This window comes from Vidua macroura, chromosome 9, assembly GCF_024509145.1.
Source record: "Vidua macroura isolate BioBank_ID:100142 chromosome 9, ASM2450914v1, whole genome shotgun sequence".
Classification (NCBI taxonomy): Eukaryota; Metazoa; Chordata; class Aves; order Passeriformes; family Viduidae; genus Vidua; species Vidua macroura.
In genome coordinates, this window is record NC_071579.1 from 25,141,615 (window position 1) to 25,157,475 (window position 15,861).

At 45.0% G+C, this 15,861-nt stretch overlaps 1 protein-coding gene across 1 annotated transcript in view; it reads right to left on the reverse strand.

Moving 5' to 3' along the window:
• The window catches only part of TRABD2B (TraB domain containing 2B), a 261,787-nt gene extending 246,759 nt beyond the window's left edge, over positions 1-15,028 (reverse strand). The window contains exons 1-2 of the mRNA XM_053985205.1: positions 14,833-15,028; positions 13,846-14,406 (exon numbers count right to left, since the gene is read on the reverse strand). Of these exons, the coding sequence (XP_053841180.1) occupies positions 13,846-14,406; positions 14,833-14,940 (669 nt within the window). The 5' untranslated portion in view covers positions 14,941-15,028. The remainder of the gene's footprint in view (positions 1-13,845; positions 14,407-14,832) is intronic.
• Positions 15,029-15,861: the final 833 nt, after the last annotated feature.

Below are 15,861 nucleotides of genomic sequence, written 5' to 3' on the forward strand. Positions count from 1 at the left end.
TGCAAGGAATGCATAGACTGAATAAGCAATTTGATAATTAATGGAGTTGACACGCACTTTCGAATAGTACTCAAGTATGTGCAGACTGAATGGTTTCATATACAAGCTGAACCAAAGACAGTATTAATTTTTAACCCATTTTATACCTAATCACTCAGATGAAGGAAACACATGCATTTTTTTTCCTCTTGGGTATTAGTTTTGACCTCCCAAAGCCTGACTATTGGGACATAAATCCTTTGCACTTAGTAGTATTGCACACAACAGACCTGTAGATGTCTTGTACAGGCTGATTTTTTCTTAAAGACTGAAGAATGATCTTTCTGGGTATTGATTACTTCTTTTATGTCCCACAGCTTAAATGCAGCAGTTTTGCTCTAACAAAGAGCTGAGAGCTTAGTTGCATGAGTTCACGGAATTTCTGAAGAGCCCCTCATGAATAAAAGAAAATTTCTTTTATTACTGGCTTCCAAGCAAGCCAAACCACTGCTCCTACAAGTCCAGCTGCAGAAACTAAAGATGCTTAGTAAAGTCTTGAGCGAAGCGCTGTCCCACCTGGCAGGAGATGATGGTAATTTATTGTGCATGGAAGACATTGTGACATTTTGAACTGCATGGGGAGAATGGAGCAGTAATATAACTGCTCCCACACAGGAATGAGATACTCAAAGTGTTTTCTCAGTCTGGAACAGGTTCAGGGATGATGCCTTGATCTGTTTCACACTTCACCCCTCTTAGGATCAGGAAACAGGCTTCTAATACATTTGCTTTACGTTCTCATACCCTAGACAACAGAATAATCTTCTAAAGGTTGTATCCACGAAAACCACCTATGGAAACAAGATTTGGTCAGTCGTTCCTTATCCCACACTCTCCTTCTCCTTTAGTGACAAAATCAAAAGGAGGATGTGGCAGTTTCAGTTCAAAACCAGGCAGAAAGACAACCAAGACAACCATCTTCCAGGGCCTCCATAAAAGCATTGAAAGATCAGGAGGGACTACTTGGAAACACATTGTCTCCAGTCATTGAAGCTGCAGGTAATTGGAAAATATCTATTGAATGACCGCAGTTCTCCAGCAAAAGGTAGATGAACTGACAAATGCAGTTAGATTTGAGGTGCTTCAGGGCCATTATTCTGTCCAGCTCAACAGCAGACACCTAGGAAAGTATATATTAAATCTATCCTCTGTTAAAAGCCTTGTAGATGGGGCAGAACTCTGGCAGCCTGCTGGGAACCCAGCAGCAAGTCAACTTGCTACGACTGCTCAAACATCAAATGACACAGTGCTGCCTGCTAAGTGCCCCCCACTCCAACTCCGTCTGCAGCTGCCTTTGAAGAAAGGTGCAATGCCTTCTGCATGGATGTATATGCCGAATAAAGTCTTTTAAAGCACGTGAGAAAGAAAACTGTCATCAAAATGTACCGAGCAATTACGGGTTGAAGGTTGAACTATTATTGCTTCGTGCCCTCCCATTCCCCTCCCCGCCAGGGTGGGAAGAAAGGGGGAGGATTATTCATTTGTATTCAAGCACTTCATTAATGTTTATAAGAGAATCCAAACACGCAAGCAAAACAAGGACGAAACACTCGCGCCAGACGTGTGATGCGATAAATGTCACTGGAGCAAATATTTAGATCTGTTTACAGAGAGGCCTATTAAGTCCTTTTTGAAAAGCTGTGCAGTGTTGTGGCTTGGTCTCTGCCTAGCAGCTCCAGCATAAACACATGGAAGATGGCTAAGTCTCTCTCTCTCATTTTGTTATGACATCTGGAAACCTAAGGAGGTTGGGAGAAGCCAACTGGCTGCCCTACTGCGATGTCTAGCTAGAGGGTCTGCCTGTTGAATGATGGCAGGACATGCAAAGTGGAACTGCTGAGTTCTCCAGCTTGTGCCAAAATCAGTGGATTTTCAACACAACAGTCCCTCAACAAAGGTTGTTGCAACACACAAGCCCTTGGTCCATTGCTAATGATGCAAGTCTATGCTCTCTGCCATTTTTCAAGACAATTTGCATTTGAAAAAATCAATTCCTTTAGGGGCTAAAATAGCAAAGAGGGGTGGAGCCACTCTATTCACCAGGGATGAAGATGTGTCCCATAGTCCCTTGCCCAAAGAGCTATAGGTTCTGGAGTTCACAATCAGGCTGGACTTCTCCAGATGTCCCCTTCACATCACCATCTCATCAACTCTAGTCCCTGCCATACAAATATTTATTTTTCTAAGAGTACTAAATAAATTGAAAGGTGTAAGAGAAATTTATAGATGGAAAAATCATTGTCTTTGCCCCAGATGTAGTAATGTAATTGGGGTATTTCAGCCTCTGAAGTGATGCCTCAGTTTCCAACACATTATGTAAGGCCTAAAGGTATAAAATTGTCTGTGTTGTGTATACAAAGAGTCAGGGTTCCTTATCCACATGCCCAGCTTGCTTCCCTTCTGTTTGGAAGGAATGGGTGCTCAGGCCACACAGACGTACAGGACTCTGCACAGTGACCTCAAGTGGTGCTGACTGAATCGAAACACTTTCAGTTTTCCTTCTGACTTAGTGAGTTTAGTTACCTTTTTTTCATAGCATCAAAAATTCAACATGAAATCACAAGTAACTCTACTCAGTCTGGTTTTTAAGGCTATCAAAATCACAAATAAATTAGAAGAATATTGACTAATATTTAATTTCTCCCTTGTTCTCTTAATAAATTATTTGTCTACATGAAACTCCTTTCTGCATAAATCAGCAGGAAAGGCACCTTGCCTGGTTTCAAGAGATACAGTTTTGGGTTCCCAGTAAAAGGATTGCCAACTTGTTTGATTTGTTTTAACGGGAACTACACTGAGCTCTGCCCCAGAGAACAGAGGAACAGGTTCCAAGTCTTTTGGGATTCTCCTATAGCTATATTCCAAGCTATACCCTCAGGTCTAAGCACTCTTGGGAAAACACACTTCTTCCTTCCCTGACCGATAATGATGGATTATTGATGTGACAGTTGCTAAACTTGTTGTTCTCTTCAAAAGCGTAAGAAGGTTGTGATACTTCGTGTTTTAGAAGAACAAAAAAAATTCATGCGACCACTCAGCTGAACAGTAAATAAACATTGGTTGTCCCTACTGTGAAACAGGGATTAATCTTTTCAGACTTAAGCATCCAAGAGAATTTTTTTTACTGCTGAAGTTTTCCTTTCTAATTAGTGTCCCTGATTAATTCTTGCAGAAAATGCACGACAGCTTAGTGGCTTGGTCTCAAACCATGGTCCCTTCCATAATGCTACATTCAGCTGTTATTCTCTGCTTTTGCTGTGTTATACTGCTCTTAATATACCAGACTCATCAGGAGTGCCAGGCCTTAAAACATTGTCAGTAGCATGCCAAACATCCACAGGGAAGACAGAGGAATCCCTTCCCCTACTCTTGTTCAGCTACCTCCTGCTTTGGAGCTAACCCTTGGGTTATTTACGTTGCGTGACCTTGAGATAAATGGCATTTGGCAGGCAGCCGGATGACTTTGTGTTTCAAATCAAACATTCTCAGTTTCTCCCACACTGACAATGGGAATAATTCCTGAATGCTTTTTTGGGGGTGGTTCTTCCCATCTCATTGCCTGCCATGGAGCTCTTTGGTAGCTACGTCAGGGTTGGTGAACTTTAGCTTGACTTTCTTGTTAGACTCAAGTACCAAGTGGTGTGTGTGGTTTTTTTCTGTGGTTTGGAGTGGGGGGGTGTGTGTGTGTGTGTGTGTGTGTATTTTCTCTTTGTCCCAGAGTGTCTGCACTGCTGGTATTAGAGCTACAATTGTTCTATATATAAAGCAAAGATCCCTTGAATGATCTGCCAAAGGCTTTATCTGTGAAAAATCTTTGTCTGTACTTGCTTTGCCGTTAACCAGTTTTGACTCTACTCCATAATGGCTGGAGTTGCTTTGCCTTAACTGATATGTATCAAAGAGAACTGCTAAAATTAACTGCTCATGAACTGTGTCCAGGATGTTAGATTAACTCATGTGGAATCCTTCAGTGAACAAACTGATTTATGATGTGTTATGACATTGTTATTTGATGTGTTGCACAACAACTCAATTTTAAAAAATGAAGAGTGCTCCATTAATAAGAGATAAATCTTTCCAGTGTAATTCAAATGAATCTGCAACAACTTTAGAGAGAGTGTGATAAGGGATCTTGTGTGGGTTTAGTGATTGTGTTTTGCATTCTTAGGAATATCTTCCACTGGGATCTCTTTGTCAGTAATGACAAAACCCATCCAAAATATAAAAAAATCCAACACCTTATGGGAGATTTTAGCTCTTTGTACTTCCGAAAATACAAAAGGGATCTTAGTAGGATCAATCACTACTACAAGTGATTCCCAACAACTAATACTCCAGCTTTGAGAATGTACAAGTGCATCAATGATGCCTGCTTTCCACCTCAGAGCCATAATATGCTGTAGTCCCTACAGGGTACATCCGTTCCAAGCTTATCCAGCCACAGTTAACACACAGCAAGTGCTCAGAGCAGTCAGTTTCATTTTCAGGAAAAAAGCCCATATTTATACATTTAGATATAAATTGAGTATGTTTTTAAAGCAAGCACTATTCCATTACTGGAACATGAACCAGTGCAAATGCTGACCTTAAATTACAAAGTTCCTAGAGTGTGTTTCAGATGACTACATGTTAAAGGCTCAGATCTCTCTGGATACCCAGCTTCAACAAAAATTCCTTTCAAAGCGAACTTGAGTTATACACTGTACAGTATGTCTCATTTCACAGCCAAGCCACTCAAGTTAATAAAGAAAATCCTCTCTGGCCTCACACAATTAGCTGGGTAAAAAGCTAGCCAATGCCAGTCTGCAGACAGGGACAAGCTGATCCATAAAGCTGGACAGTGTTTCATGCCTGCAAAGGCCTGTTGCCTTGAGCCTCTGAACTTCATCTTGCCACCAAACACCTGGATTATTTCAGGATGGTATCACCCGGTCTCATGGACTGAGGAGGTATTTTCTCATTGCTATTCTGGCACTGGAAAGGAGAAATGCTGAAGGAGCTGAACTGCATCCCAGCTGTTTGAAGGCTGAGCCATATAAGAATTGATTTGGCCATAACTTTGTATTTGAAACTTGACTTTGCTCACTTCTGGGTGTTAGTGAGTTATCTTTTCCAGCAGGCAGACAATGAGCTTTTTTGAGAATGTTCTTTCTAACTTTTTCCTGTCTTAATCAGGAAATTCATTATGAAAAAGCAGGACTTTTTGTATCATTAACTCTTACGAAAACAACATTTTTAGGCTCTTTTTGCACACTTGCACCTCTCCCGCCTTCCAAAAATAAAGAATTGTGATATTGTGATATTGCAAAAATAAAGAATTACCTCAGCTTGAAAGCAAACTACAAGTTTGTATCCCATTTGACTCCCAGTATGTCAGGACCAATTCCTCTAATGGTGTAAGGCTTAACATTTTCACAATTAATAGTGCTGTGATTATTTTACCAGTGCTTTAGAACCAACAAGACACACTGGGATGTCTCATCACGCTTCCTTCTGGCATAGCATTTATATCAGTGATCATTTCTAAAACTGTAAATCAATCACATGCCAGGAATACAAAGACCTTCAAAAATTTGGGCATGTTTCTCAAATCACCCTTTTGGCCTCTCCCTCTCTGCTGACTCTGCAAACTCCTGCACTGTGAGCAGTTGGTCTCACATTTAAATAAATATTCCCCATCACTATTATGCTGTCACCTGTAATAGGAAAAGGCTGCAAGAAATCAAAGGAGAGCTAAATTTGTGCAGTGGCAGAAAGCGTACAGAGAATAATCAGTCTTCATTGTGATTGTTAACAAAAGTGAGGGAGCCTAATGGAGACCTTGGATTTAGTACAGTCTCTAAATATTGAGGGGATACTTTCAAGACACAGAACCGCCTACTTGAAAGAAATACTTTTCCTGTGTTCCTCATAACTTGACTTTTATTAAAATGGAAAGAGGTTAGAAAATAACTCTAAGATTTGTTTCCTTTTTCTCATTCCTTGGCTCACTAAGGAAGACTGATGAATATTGCTTTGCTCTATAAAGGCAGCTTCTTCTCTGTTTTATGTATTGGAGATATCTGTGTCTCCCAACAAGTGACCCAATTGGAAGAGTTAAGGTAGAAGCAGCAAGCAACCTAGGGGAAACATAAAGCATTTGTTGCTATTTTCTTGATTATGTTGATACAGCTAACAGTTAACTGCCTGTGACTGAATTCCTAGCTTTTTGCCCCATCTTAGCTAACTCCTATTTTGTAGGCATGAAGAACCTCTGGACTGGAATTCATGTGGAAGGCTTCATACCTTCCACACTAACTGAGCCTAGGAAAAGAAGAAATCAGATTTGTTTCTTTTTCTTTTTTTTACAATCCTTTCTCTATGTGTTACTAGGAGTTTCTGGGGATGGTTCAGTGTTTTCCCTGGCTTCAAGGGACTCTTTGGAATGGGTACAACACACAGGATTCAGTCTGTCACTTCTAACACTGCTACCCACTGGCATAGGCTGCAATCCTGATTTTGAGGAAGTCAGGAATAAAACTCACTTTTGACATCTGCAAGACTCCTCAGCACTGTTGCAGTGCCTGGACAGAGGTGATCAGCAATGGTCCACTGATAATAAATCTAATTACAATATTTCAGGGATGATGATTTCTTCAAGCCTAACTGGCCTATGGGAGTCTATGTATGATGAGAAATGGGGTGTCCAGGACTGTGCTAAATGACCCTCAGAGTGGAAAATCTTGGGTCTTTGATCTCATTCAAACTAAAAATACTTTTTCTAATGAGCCTCCTCAAGTCATACAACATCCATTTCAAAATGCTGAGCACACGGTTTTAATTTAAAGTTTTTACCAAGTTTCATTTATATTGTGCTAGAAGTCCTGAAATGACTTGCACCAGAAGCTCTAAAATATTGGACATCCAAATGTGAAGGACTGCTGTTGGAATAACTAGTGATAAAAGCAGCAAACATGAGTGTCAATTCCTGGCTGAGCTTCTGACAAATATTAACCAGGTCACTTTTCATTCCCTGTGACTTTAAATGACAAATAGGTCCAATAAACAGTAACAATTATACAAGGTAGCTGTATTGTTCTCTTGAGCACCAGAAAAAGCAAACTCATGAAGGTGTTGAGACACCATAACTACCAGTTGTTGTGATGGATACAACCAGTCTTACAGTCTAGTTGTGTGTCTCTTCCCACTCTGCACAGGGCATAGTCTTGCTCCAATTCCAGCCCAAGATCTGAGGTATTAAATTCAAACACGGACATCTGCAGTTTTAAGCTCTGCAGACATCAGTTTAATTTCTGGTGTCTCAAGCAAAATGGAAACTATAATGTTTTTGGGGTTACAGAAGGAGTATTAAGTTCAAAAATTGTTGCAATGTTCAGAAAAAAATGTCTTAGTAATTGCAACCTAGAAATAATTTGAGAGCTTAACAAAGATACTGAAATGTTGTCATCAACCCACAGTGCTTTCTGCAGATTTTAAGTATAGTGGAATCAAGCATCTGTACTGGTTGTCTGCTTGGAAGAGGGATTTGGGAAAGTGTGAAAATACAAGGCAGATATGTTTCCTTGCAAAATGGGGATCTTCTAACACTGACCCTTTAAAGTTAAAACAAATGAAGTTTCTAAAATGCCAGTCACTGCTGAAAATCTCCATTTTTGTGCTGCAACCTGAACACTGTCCTCTGAGGATGTCAGCTTACAGTCATTCATCCAAGCAGGCAGGGAAGCTCACTAATAAGACCAAAAGATGAAAGAAATCACACAAAGTTCCCATGGCTCAAGCAGTAACACTGTGATTTCTTCTGCCTTTTACCTGTCTCATCAACTCCTAACGACAGTGAAAAGATTAATAAGGGTTTGCAGTGTAAAGTGTAGCACAGGGGAAACCTGTTATTTTACAGTGTGTCCCTCTGAAGTCCCTAAATATGCTTTGCCAGGAGCCCTGCCACTGATCTCCTCTCTGCAGGAGTGCAAGGTGAGTGAGTGCCCTTGTTTAAGATCATTTCTGGCCTTTGCAATCCAGGAACCTCTGACTCGCCCGAATGATGTGGGCTGGCTTTATAACGTGGATTGCTACTCACTAGGGAGCTGAGGGGAGGCTGTTAAAGACTTTCTGAGCACTGTAGGTTGCACTATACTTCAAGTGGAAGATTTTAAGGTCAATGGTTCATTCTGTTTATAAGCAAAGCACTCTGGGCCCAGAGGAGGATCCTGACTGCTACTGCAACAGCATCACAAAATGACAGCAAATAACAAACAGATTGAAAATCATCACTGTGACAATACCATTTACTAAACAGGGGCTTTTGTACCTACTGGGTTAGCAGCTCTGAGGTGGCAAACACACACAGGAAAAATGGCACAATTCTGCTATCTGACTTCTATATACTGGTAAAGTTAAGCTGCCCCAAGTACAGTAGGGACTCCCTTGAGTGTCTGTCAGACTGTTTTCTGGGGATTTTTCCCTTTCAAGGCCCATCTTACAAAGATGTAATTCCTACCTAATAGCAAGCACAGGCAGCACCCTTAATTTTGAAAAAAAAATCAATCAGCAGAATTCTCCAGACCAGGTCATGGGAGGCAGGTACACCTGCCTTGGGCTTGGATGTTACCAAGGGAGGTGTGAAGGATCAGAGGGAAAAGAAGGGCTCATACCTGACCTATTGTACAAACACTTCTGGCAGTTATATACACAATAAATAAAACAGATGAATTGCCAGCTGCCCCTTGAGCCATCATTAGTGACTGGTTGTTTTCTTAATAGGCATCAAATACCTGAGTGAGACTTCCAAGAGGCTGTGGGGCAGAAGCACACAGTCACTGGCTGTACAGAGCAACGCCTACATGTGGGTACAGCTATAATTTTTATATCAGCAGCTGCTGATCCTTTCAGGTGTTACTGCCACTACTGTAGTTTTAATACTTGCATAGTTTCATCCTCAACAGCTCCCCTGGTGAAAACATGAAGCATCTCCCACTAGTATTTAAAGAGAATTAAATGGAAGTATTTCTATTTTTGCTGTATGAATTTCTACCCCGAGGTTAATTTTGCTGGGGATTTTTTTTATCCTAGTGTAAAAAGGGGATGAAGGGAGTGATAGTTTAACAAAAGCCAGCAAGCTGAAAACTATGTGCACCATGTATAGGTATAGGAAATCAAACCCTTTAACAACACTTCTTTCAAGAACATTCAGCAGTCAAAACAAGTGATGCTGTTTTTGATGACTCCTGCTCTCTTCACGAAGCCTGAAATTCTATAAAAGCAAGAAGGTACAATTTCTACTAGGCAAAACCCACTTTTATTTCAAAAATTAAAAAAAAAAAATCAGTAATACTCCCTCATATAAACTATACACACTATCAAAAGTTAGCTAGCTCTGAAATTGAGCCCTTTAATTCAGTTCAGAAAACTTTGAGCCCAGATCTTTCATTAGGACAAATAAGTACATTTCTCTTGAAGTAGTTACACTGCTCCTGTCAGCTTGGAGAATCCCAGCCTTGTGATCACAGAAATGTTTTGTTTTTCAAGGGGACAGGGCAGATTGAATAGAGAGTCCAGGATATGGTTCTGCTTGCATATTACTTTGTATATTACTGTTTTGCCACTGAAGGTCCAGCTTCGAGGCTGCAGAGCTGTCAGTGACCAAACATGATGGACCACCCATCGGCCTTTTATTAACCAGCACTTGTTCCCCCCTCTAATCCTATCACCAGAGTAATCAAAGCTGCCATGTCCCAGGGTTTGATGGAACAGCAGGACCTGGGAAATGAAGACTGATTTTGTTAACAAAGTCATTCCTGCCCCATGGATGCTGTCTCATTGGTAGAAAGCAGGGAGATGAGGTTTATTTGTGCACAGAATGAGGCTGCAAAGAAATGAAAGGGGGAGAATGGTGAAGTGTGAAGTTTAATCTGGCACAGTCTGAGGTTTCTTTCTTTGAGGCTGTCTCTGATCCAATCAACACTGGTTTGATATTTAACATCTCCCCCTGCAGTTGGAAATGATACCAGCCAGAGGAGACCAGAGTCAGGGCTTTCCAAACAGCTAAAGGGGAGAGACAGGGGTGCTGGCAGCTCCTCACCAGCCCGACAGCTTCCCCACCAAGAGGCTGGCAGGAAGCTGGACCCCGACACAAATTTCCTCCACAAACCTTGGGATTCAGGGCATCTGCTATGAGCTGAATGCACACTGTCCCTGAGGAGAGCAAGCTTGTGATGGGATGGGATGGGGAAGGGATTTCAGTTCTAATGTGGAGGGCTGTGAACACTGTCTGGGACTGCAGATCCTGCTGAGAATCAGGACCAAACACAAGCAAGAGATGCCACCCACCTCCCCAGGGAACAGCAGTTCGGGTAGAGGAATAAGACCTTCCCCTTGCTGACTGTACAGACCTTCAGTGGGGACACACTGCAATCACTCCAGGGTGATGGGGGTCCCATGACAGCCCTGAGCCATCAGGGAGATGCACCAGACATGAGCAGCTGCAGGAGCCACCATCACAATTCTCCGTACTCCAACAACAGCCTGGGGAAAGCTTCCCATCATAGGTCCACATGAGGGTCCCAAAGAGAAGAGAGAGCTTAGCCCTATTCCCAGCTGGCCCTCAGAAGACACATGGATGAGTCCTCACAGCCAGTAGTGGCTGCAATGCCTCTGCCAGAATTTCACAAGAAGGCCTGGAATGTCATCTGCCCCTCACCGGTTCTCAGCCCTGGACAACTTGATTTTGCCCTTTTCTGGCCACTCTCTACATAACATCAGTGCTGTCAGACAGACTTGTCTGCTTCCTCTTCTTCACTTACCTCAGCTCTTTCTGTCCCACCTTCCACAAAAACCCTGACACTTCAAATAGCAAGAAGCAGCAAAATTTCTACCTGACCCAAACCTGCTATGAGCTCCCCTGTGTCCAGGCTCCCAACACTGCCTTCTGCTGGGATTTGGACACCTTGACACCACCTCAACCATACACAGGGCCTGGACTTTGAGTGACCAGCAGCTGCCAGAGTCCCAGGAGGTGGGATAACACTTCCCCCCAGGATCCAAGCAGGAGAGCAGCTGGTCAGCAGGAGGCAGGAGGATGGGAGTGATGTGGAAAAGCAGCAGGAAATACTGTGCAAGGGTTTCAGGGGGAGCAGAGCATCAAACTACAGGGGTTTACAATAGAAAACAATGCTCCCTGCCCTACCTGCAGGAGCTGGCTCTCCAGGAAGCAGCTAATTATATGAGCCACCTTAATCTTTTTATCCGGCTAAGACAATCAACATTTCAAAGCCACGCACAGAACGTTTCAAAGATCGTTCCTGGTCAAAAATGCAAGTGTATCCACTTTCTTTCAGAGCAGATCAAAACCAAGTACCACACCGAGACCACTCCTAGATTTCCTCCTCCTCACGGTATCAGATTAACAGATTTGGGGTATGTAGTCAGATTAAATATTTGCAGTAGCACAAAGCTGCCTTTGAGGAGAAGAAGTAGGGAAAAAAAGCTTTTTTGTCTTTTTTTTTAATTTGCTTAGGGCAAAAATACTGGACTTTGGGGATGTGGGAAACAAAAGCATTGACATGATTCAGCAAGGCACAGTCCTAAAACCTGAATTCTGAATGCAGAAATAATGTGTAGTGTTCCTGTAATAGTAATGCTGAAAACAGGTAAAAAACCGCTGATGCCCTTAGCAGATTTGGGACTATAATTTATCACAGATGTTCTCATCAAACTATGCAAACACCCTGCGAGACAAAAGCTGCTCAATTTCTGATTTCCATTTTTAGTGCGTTTTAATTATGTGTTGCTTAAGGAAGGCTCCAAGACCTGGAATTGGGAGGTGAAACCTTGCAATAGTAATCCACCCCACTAAATTAGCACAGTAATACACCAAGCAGTAGGACTGCCAGACGGTGTGATAACATTACAAATTACTATTGTTAAACAACTAGCCAGGTGTCAGGATGCATGGAAATCTAGAGGAAGCAAGAAAATAAATATCTGGTTAGTTTTGTTTAAGTTTGTCTCCTGTTGTTCTGGTGGCCTTGTTCCTAGAAAAAGCTTCAATCTAGGAAAATTCCTCCTGAACACTGATCTATTTTCAGCAACTTTGTCAATTCTCTCTAACAATTAAAATGGAATGTATTCTTTTAATCAGCATAAATATTTTGCATAAGTGACTGTCATTTGCTTGCCAACAGAAGTAATACCTTTACTGTTCTTTTTTAGATTATTTTTGGAGCAAAATGAATGGGAAATTTTTGTTTCTATTTAAAAGTTGGACAGAGAAACAATTATGGTTAAGGGCAGCAGTGATTTTCTGTCCCTTTTCCTTTCTCTGTTGTTCACTCTCTCTTAAAAGAAAAAAAAATGTAGTATGGTTCACATTTAAAAGGCTTCCAAGTGGTACATTTTTAACCTGGTGCTTTCATGTGCTTGATTCTAACTGCCATTTTTGATCGAATACAACCAAACAGTATAGGATGTCTGGAATGGTTAATTATTTTTACCTCACTTTAAAGAAGGGGCTCAACAAAGAGGACAGGCACTTAAACCTTTCAGACAAAATAGTGTAAAACGAATTCCTCGATTTGGATGTTTGTTAAATAATGCAAAGGTCCTGAGGGGCTTTCTTTTAATTATTTTTGTTGATAAACAAGAAAATACATTCAAAAGTGTATGTAACAAATATTCTCAGAGTTAAGACTCCTAGTTGAAATATCAGATGAACCAAGTATTAGTGAAAGCCAAACTTTTTCCCCTTCAAATAGTTCCTACTGGACTTCAGGGGAGCAGGGGGTGAAGGCACTCTAAGGACATTTTAATCACACCGAAGATTGCTCCTTTAATCCTTATTCCCCCACATCACCAAGAATATTTTTGGTCAAAGTAGGACAGTAAGATAAGGTTGGAAAGAGACCGATCCAAAACTAATGACAAAAAGCAGGTTAAAAATGAAATATCATAGCAGTAACTGACACCATCTTAAATCTCCCCTGGATTATTTGTTTTCTTCTACACACATTCATTTCCTCAGTTTCTAGTAAATCTCATTTCACATAAACAGTTCCACAAAGCAAAGTCAATAGCTGTTACTGTGTTCCTCATTAATCCACTGAAATGAAATAGATCTCATGGCTTAGTATTTGGATGTTTAAAGCTAAATCCATTGAAAGAATTCCAGAGTCCAGTTACACCAATAACTTTTGTTTCTTAACCTACATCCTTTTCTGTTTGCTGAAATTTACCTGCTCTAAAATGAAATAAACCCATGCATATTGCACACTTAATTTCCCCCAGTACAAGGGCAACATGAGCCACTTTGTTTTGACCCGGAGTGACCACTAAAAAGACGACTGACAGTTTGCATGTACTTAAATCAATTTGAACAATGCTGAAATTTCTATTTTCATTGTTCATGCTTCATCCTCTTCCTGACAAGTACCACAGAGCTGCTTTACTTCAAAACAAACAAATAAACAAAAAAATCACTTTTTGCCCAGCTCCAGCACAGGATGGGAAGCATGTAAGTTTCCCTCACAAGTGGCAATCAAGTTGACACACACATTCACACCCCAGACATTTGCCTCTCAAATAAATTATACACGTGATACACAGGCAGCGCTCGCCACGCACATCACGGGCTTTCTGCAGGCAGCACGGGTTGGCATGACGGAGAACAGGCAGCCAAACACAAAAGCTGCTGAGGCCCACGAGTGACCACCCCACTGCAGCAGGCTTGGGGTTCACCCCCATCAACTGACGGAAGCGCAAGGAGAACGCCCCCCACATCCTGGGATAAGACGCGAGGCCCAGAAGCCTCCTTACCTGGGAGAAGTTGAGCCCATTCAGCGGGTGACACTGCTCCTCCACCCGCTCCACCGCACCCGTCTTCTTCTTCATCCTCTCGGCCTCCTGGGCGAGGTAGAGATCGAGCACCGGCACCCCTCTGGAGCGGATGTCCGTCTCCGTCAAGGAGTTCACCATGAGCATCACCCAGACGGGCCTCTTGCGCTCCCAGTTCCCGGCGATGGCGTTGAAGAGGTAGTCGGCATAGAGCCCTTTGCCCCGCTGGTCCGGGGTCATCCAGTGGGGCAGCATCAGCTTGATGTAGTCCAGGTGGCGTTTGAGGCGGCGGTACAGCTCCCGGGGCAGCACGTCCTGCAGGTTCTCCCCGTGCGGCAGCATCTGGCAGCTGGCCAGCCCCGAGATGGTGTAGGGGTCCGTGAGGTCCAGCTCGAAGTAGACGCTGGAGCTGGCGTGGAAGGCGGCCTTGGAGTTGTCAGGGATGAAGTCCCAAACTCGCGTGTAGGGCACGTGGATGGTGCCGAAGAGATAAGCGGGGGGGTCTCGGCGAATGGTCCAGAGGAAGGAGTTGAGCTCTCCTTGCTGCGGGGAAGACAGAGGGGCTGGTCAGTGATGGAGGGGCACAAAGGAAGGAGACAGCGATGCCACCCTCAGGGCTGCCCCCCGGGCAGGCGGAGCGGGCTTCCCGCTTCCCCCTCGCCTCGCACCAGCCCCACGCGGGCTCGCAGCAAGCAAAGCCCACGGGCACCATGAGGCCCGCGTGGGGCTGGGTCCCGCTGGGATTCCCCGCTTGCCGCGGGGGACGCAGCCCCGGGCCCCTCCGCGGGGGACACGCGGGGCAGCGCCGCCACACCTGTGGGGGCCGCGCGCGCCCGCGTGCGCTGGGCGGGGGGGGTCCCTCCGCGCGCCCCCGTCCCGCCCGCGCCCCGCCGGACCCCGCGCGCCGCGCGGACACGCGCGCATCCCCCGCGGGCCGGCGCGCCCCCGGCCCGGCCCGGCCCGGCTCACCGAGCGGGGCAGGTCGCACTGCCCCGTGTCCATCTGCTCCCGCCGGGCCGCGGCGTCGGGCAGGAACCCCCCGAAGACGAAGCAGATCAGCGTCAGGTTGAGTTGCATCCCGCTTCCTCTCGGTCTCCTCTCTCTCCTTCCCAGATGAGCCTTTTTGGATTTCTAGGATCTTTTTTTTCTTCCTCCCCCCTCCTCCTGCTCTTCCCCTTTTTTTTTTTTTTTTTTTTTAGCCTTTTTTTTTTTTTTATTCAAACAAACTTTGCCAGTCCCATCTGCATCTGACAAGTGCAGGGGGAAGGACTGGCTGCCCCCTCCCTCCCATGCTCTCCCCCCTCCCGCCCTTTCCCACCCCCACCCCCTCTGGCTCCGGGCTTGTCAGAGGCGCTGGATGCTTTGGGGAGGACGGTTCTCATCGCCAGCCTCCGCCATGCTTTGGTGTTGCAGACCGGAGACGCTCCTTCCCGCCCCGCCGCTTCGGGAGGAGGTTGGGAGGAGAGGGGCGGGGGGGGAGAAGAGGGGGGAAGGGGGGGGAGAGCAGCCAGAAAGTAAAAAAGTTTAAAACCAAGATTTTTTTTGACTGTTTTTATTCTTTAATTCTGCGGTCGAGAAGGGGGTCCCGCGGTGCCTTGCGGAAGACGGGCGGTGCTCGGCAGGGCGGCGGCGGCCCCCGCACCCCGTCCCCGCTCCGCGCTCCCCGCTCCGGAGGCCGGACCCGCGCGCCGGCGGAAAGTTCCGCGCAGCCGCCCCGGCCCGCCCGCGCCTCCCGCCGCCAGCGGCCGCCGCCAGGGGGCGATGGCGCCCCAGCGGCGGCCGCGGCTGAGGGGCGGCGGCGCTTCCCCGGCGCCCGCCCGGCCCGCGGCACCTGCGCGGCGCGTCCCGCGCGTTAAACACCAACAGCGCGAAACGGAGAAGTGCCGACAGCCCCAAACGCCATCAACTGACAGGGTCCGTCCGACGGGGCTTGTCACGGGCAGGAACCGAGGGCAGCCGGCTCCCCGGGGGATGCCCTGGGGCGCCCCCGCTCAGCCC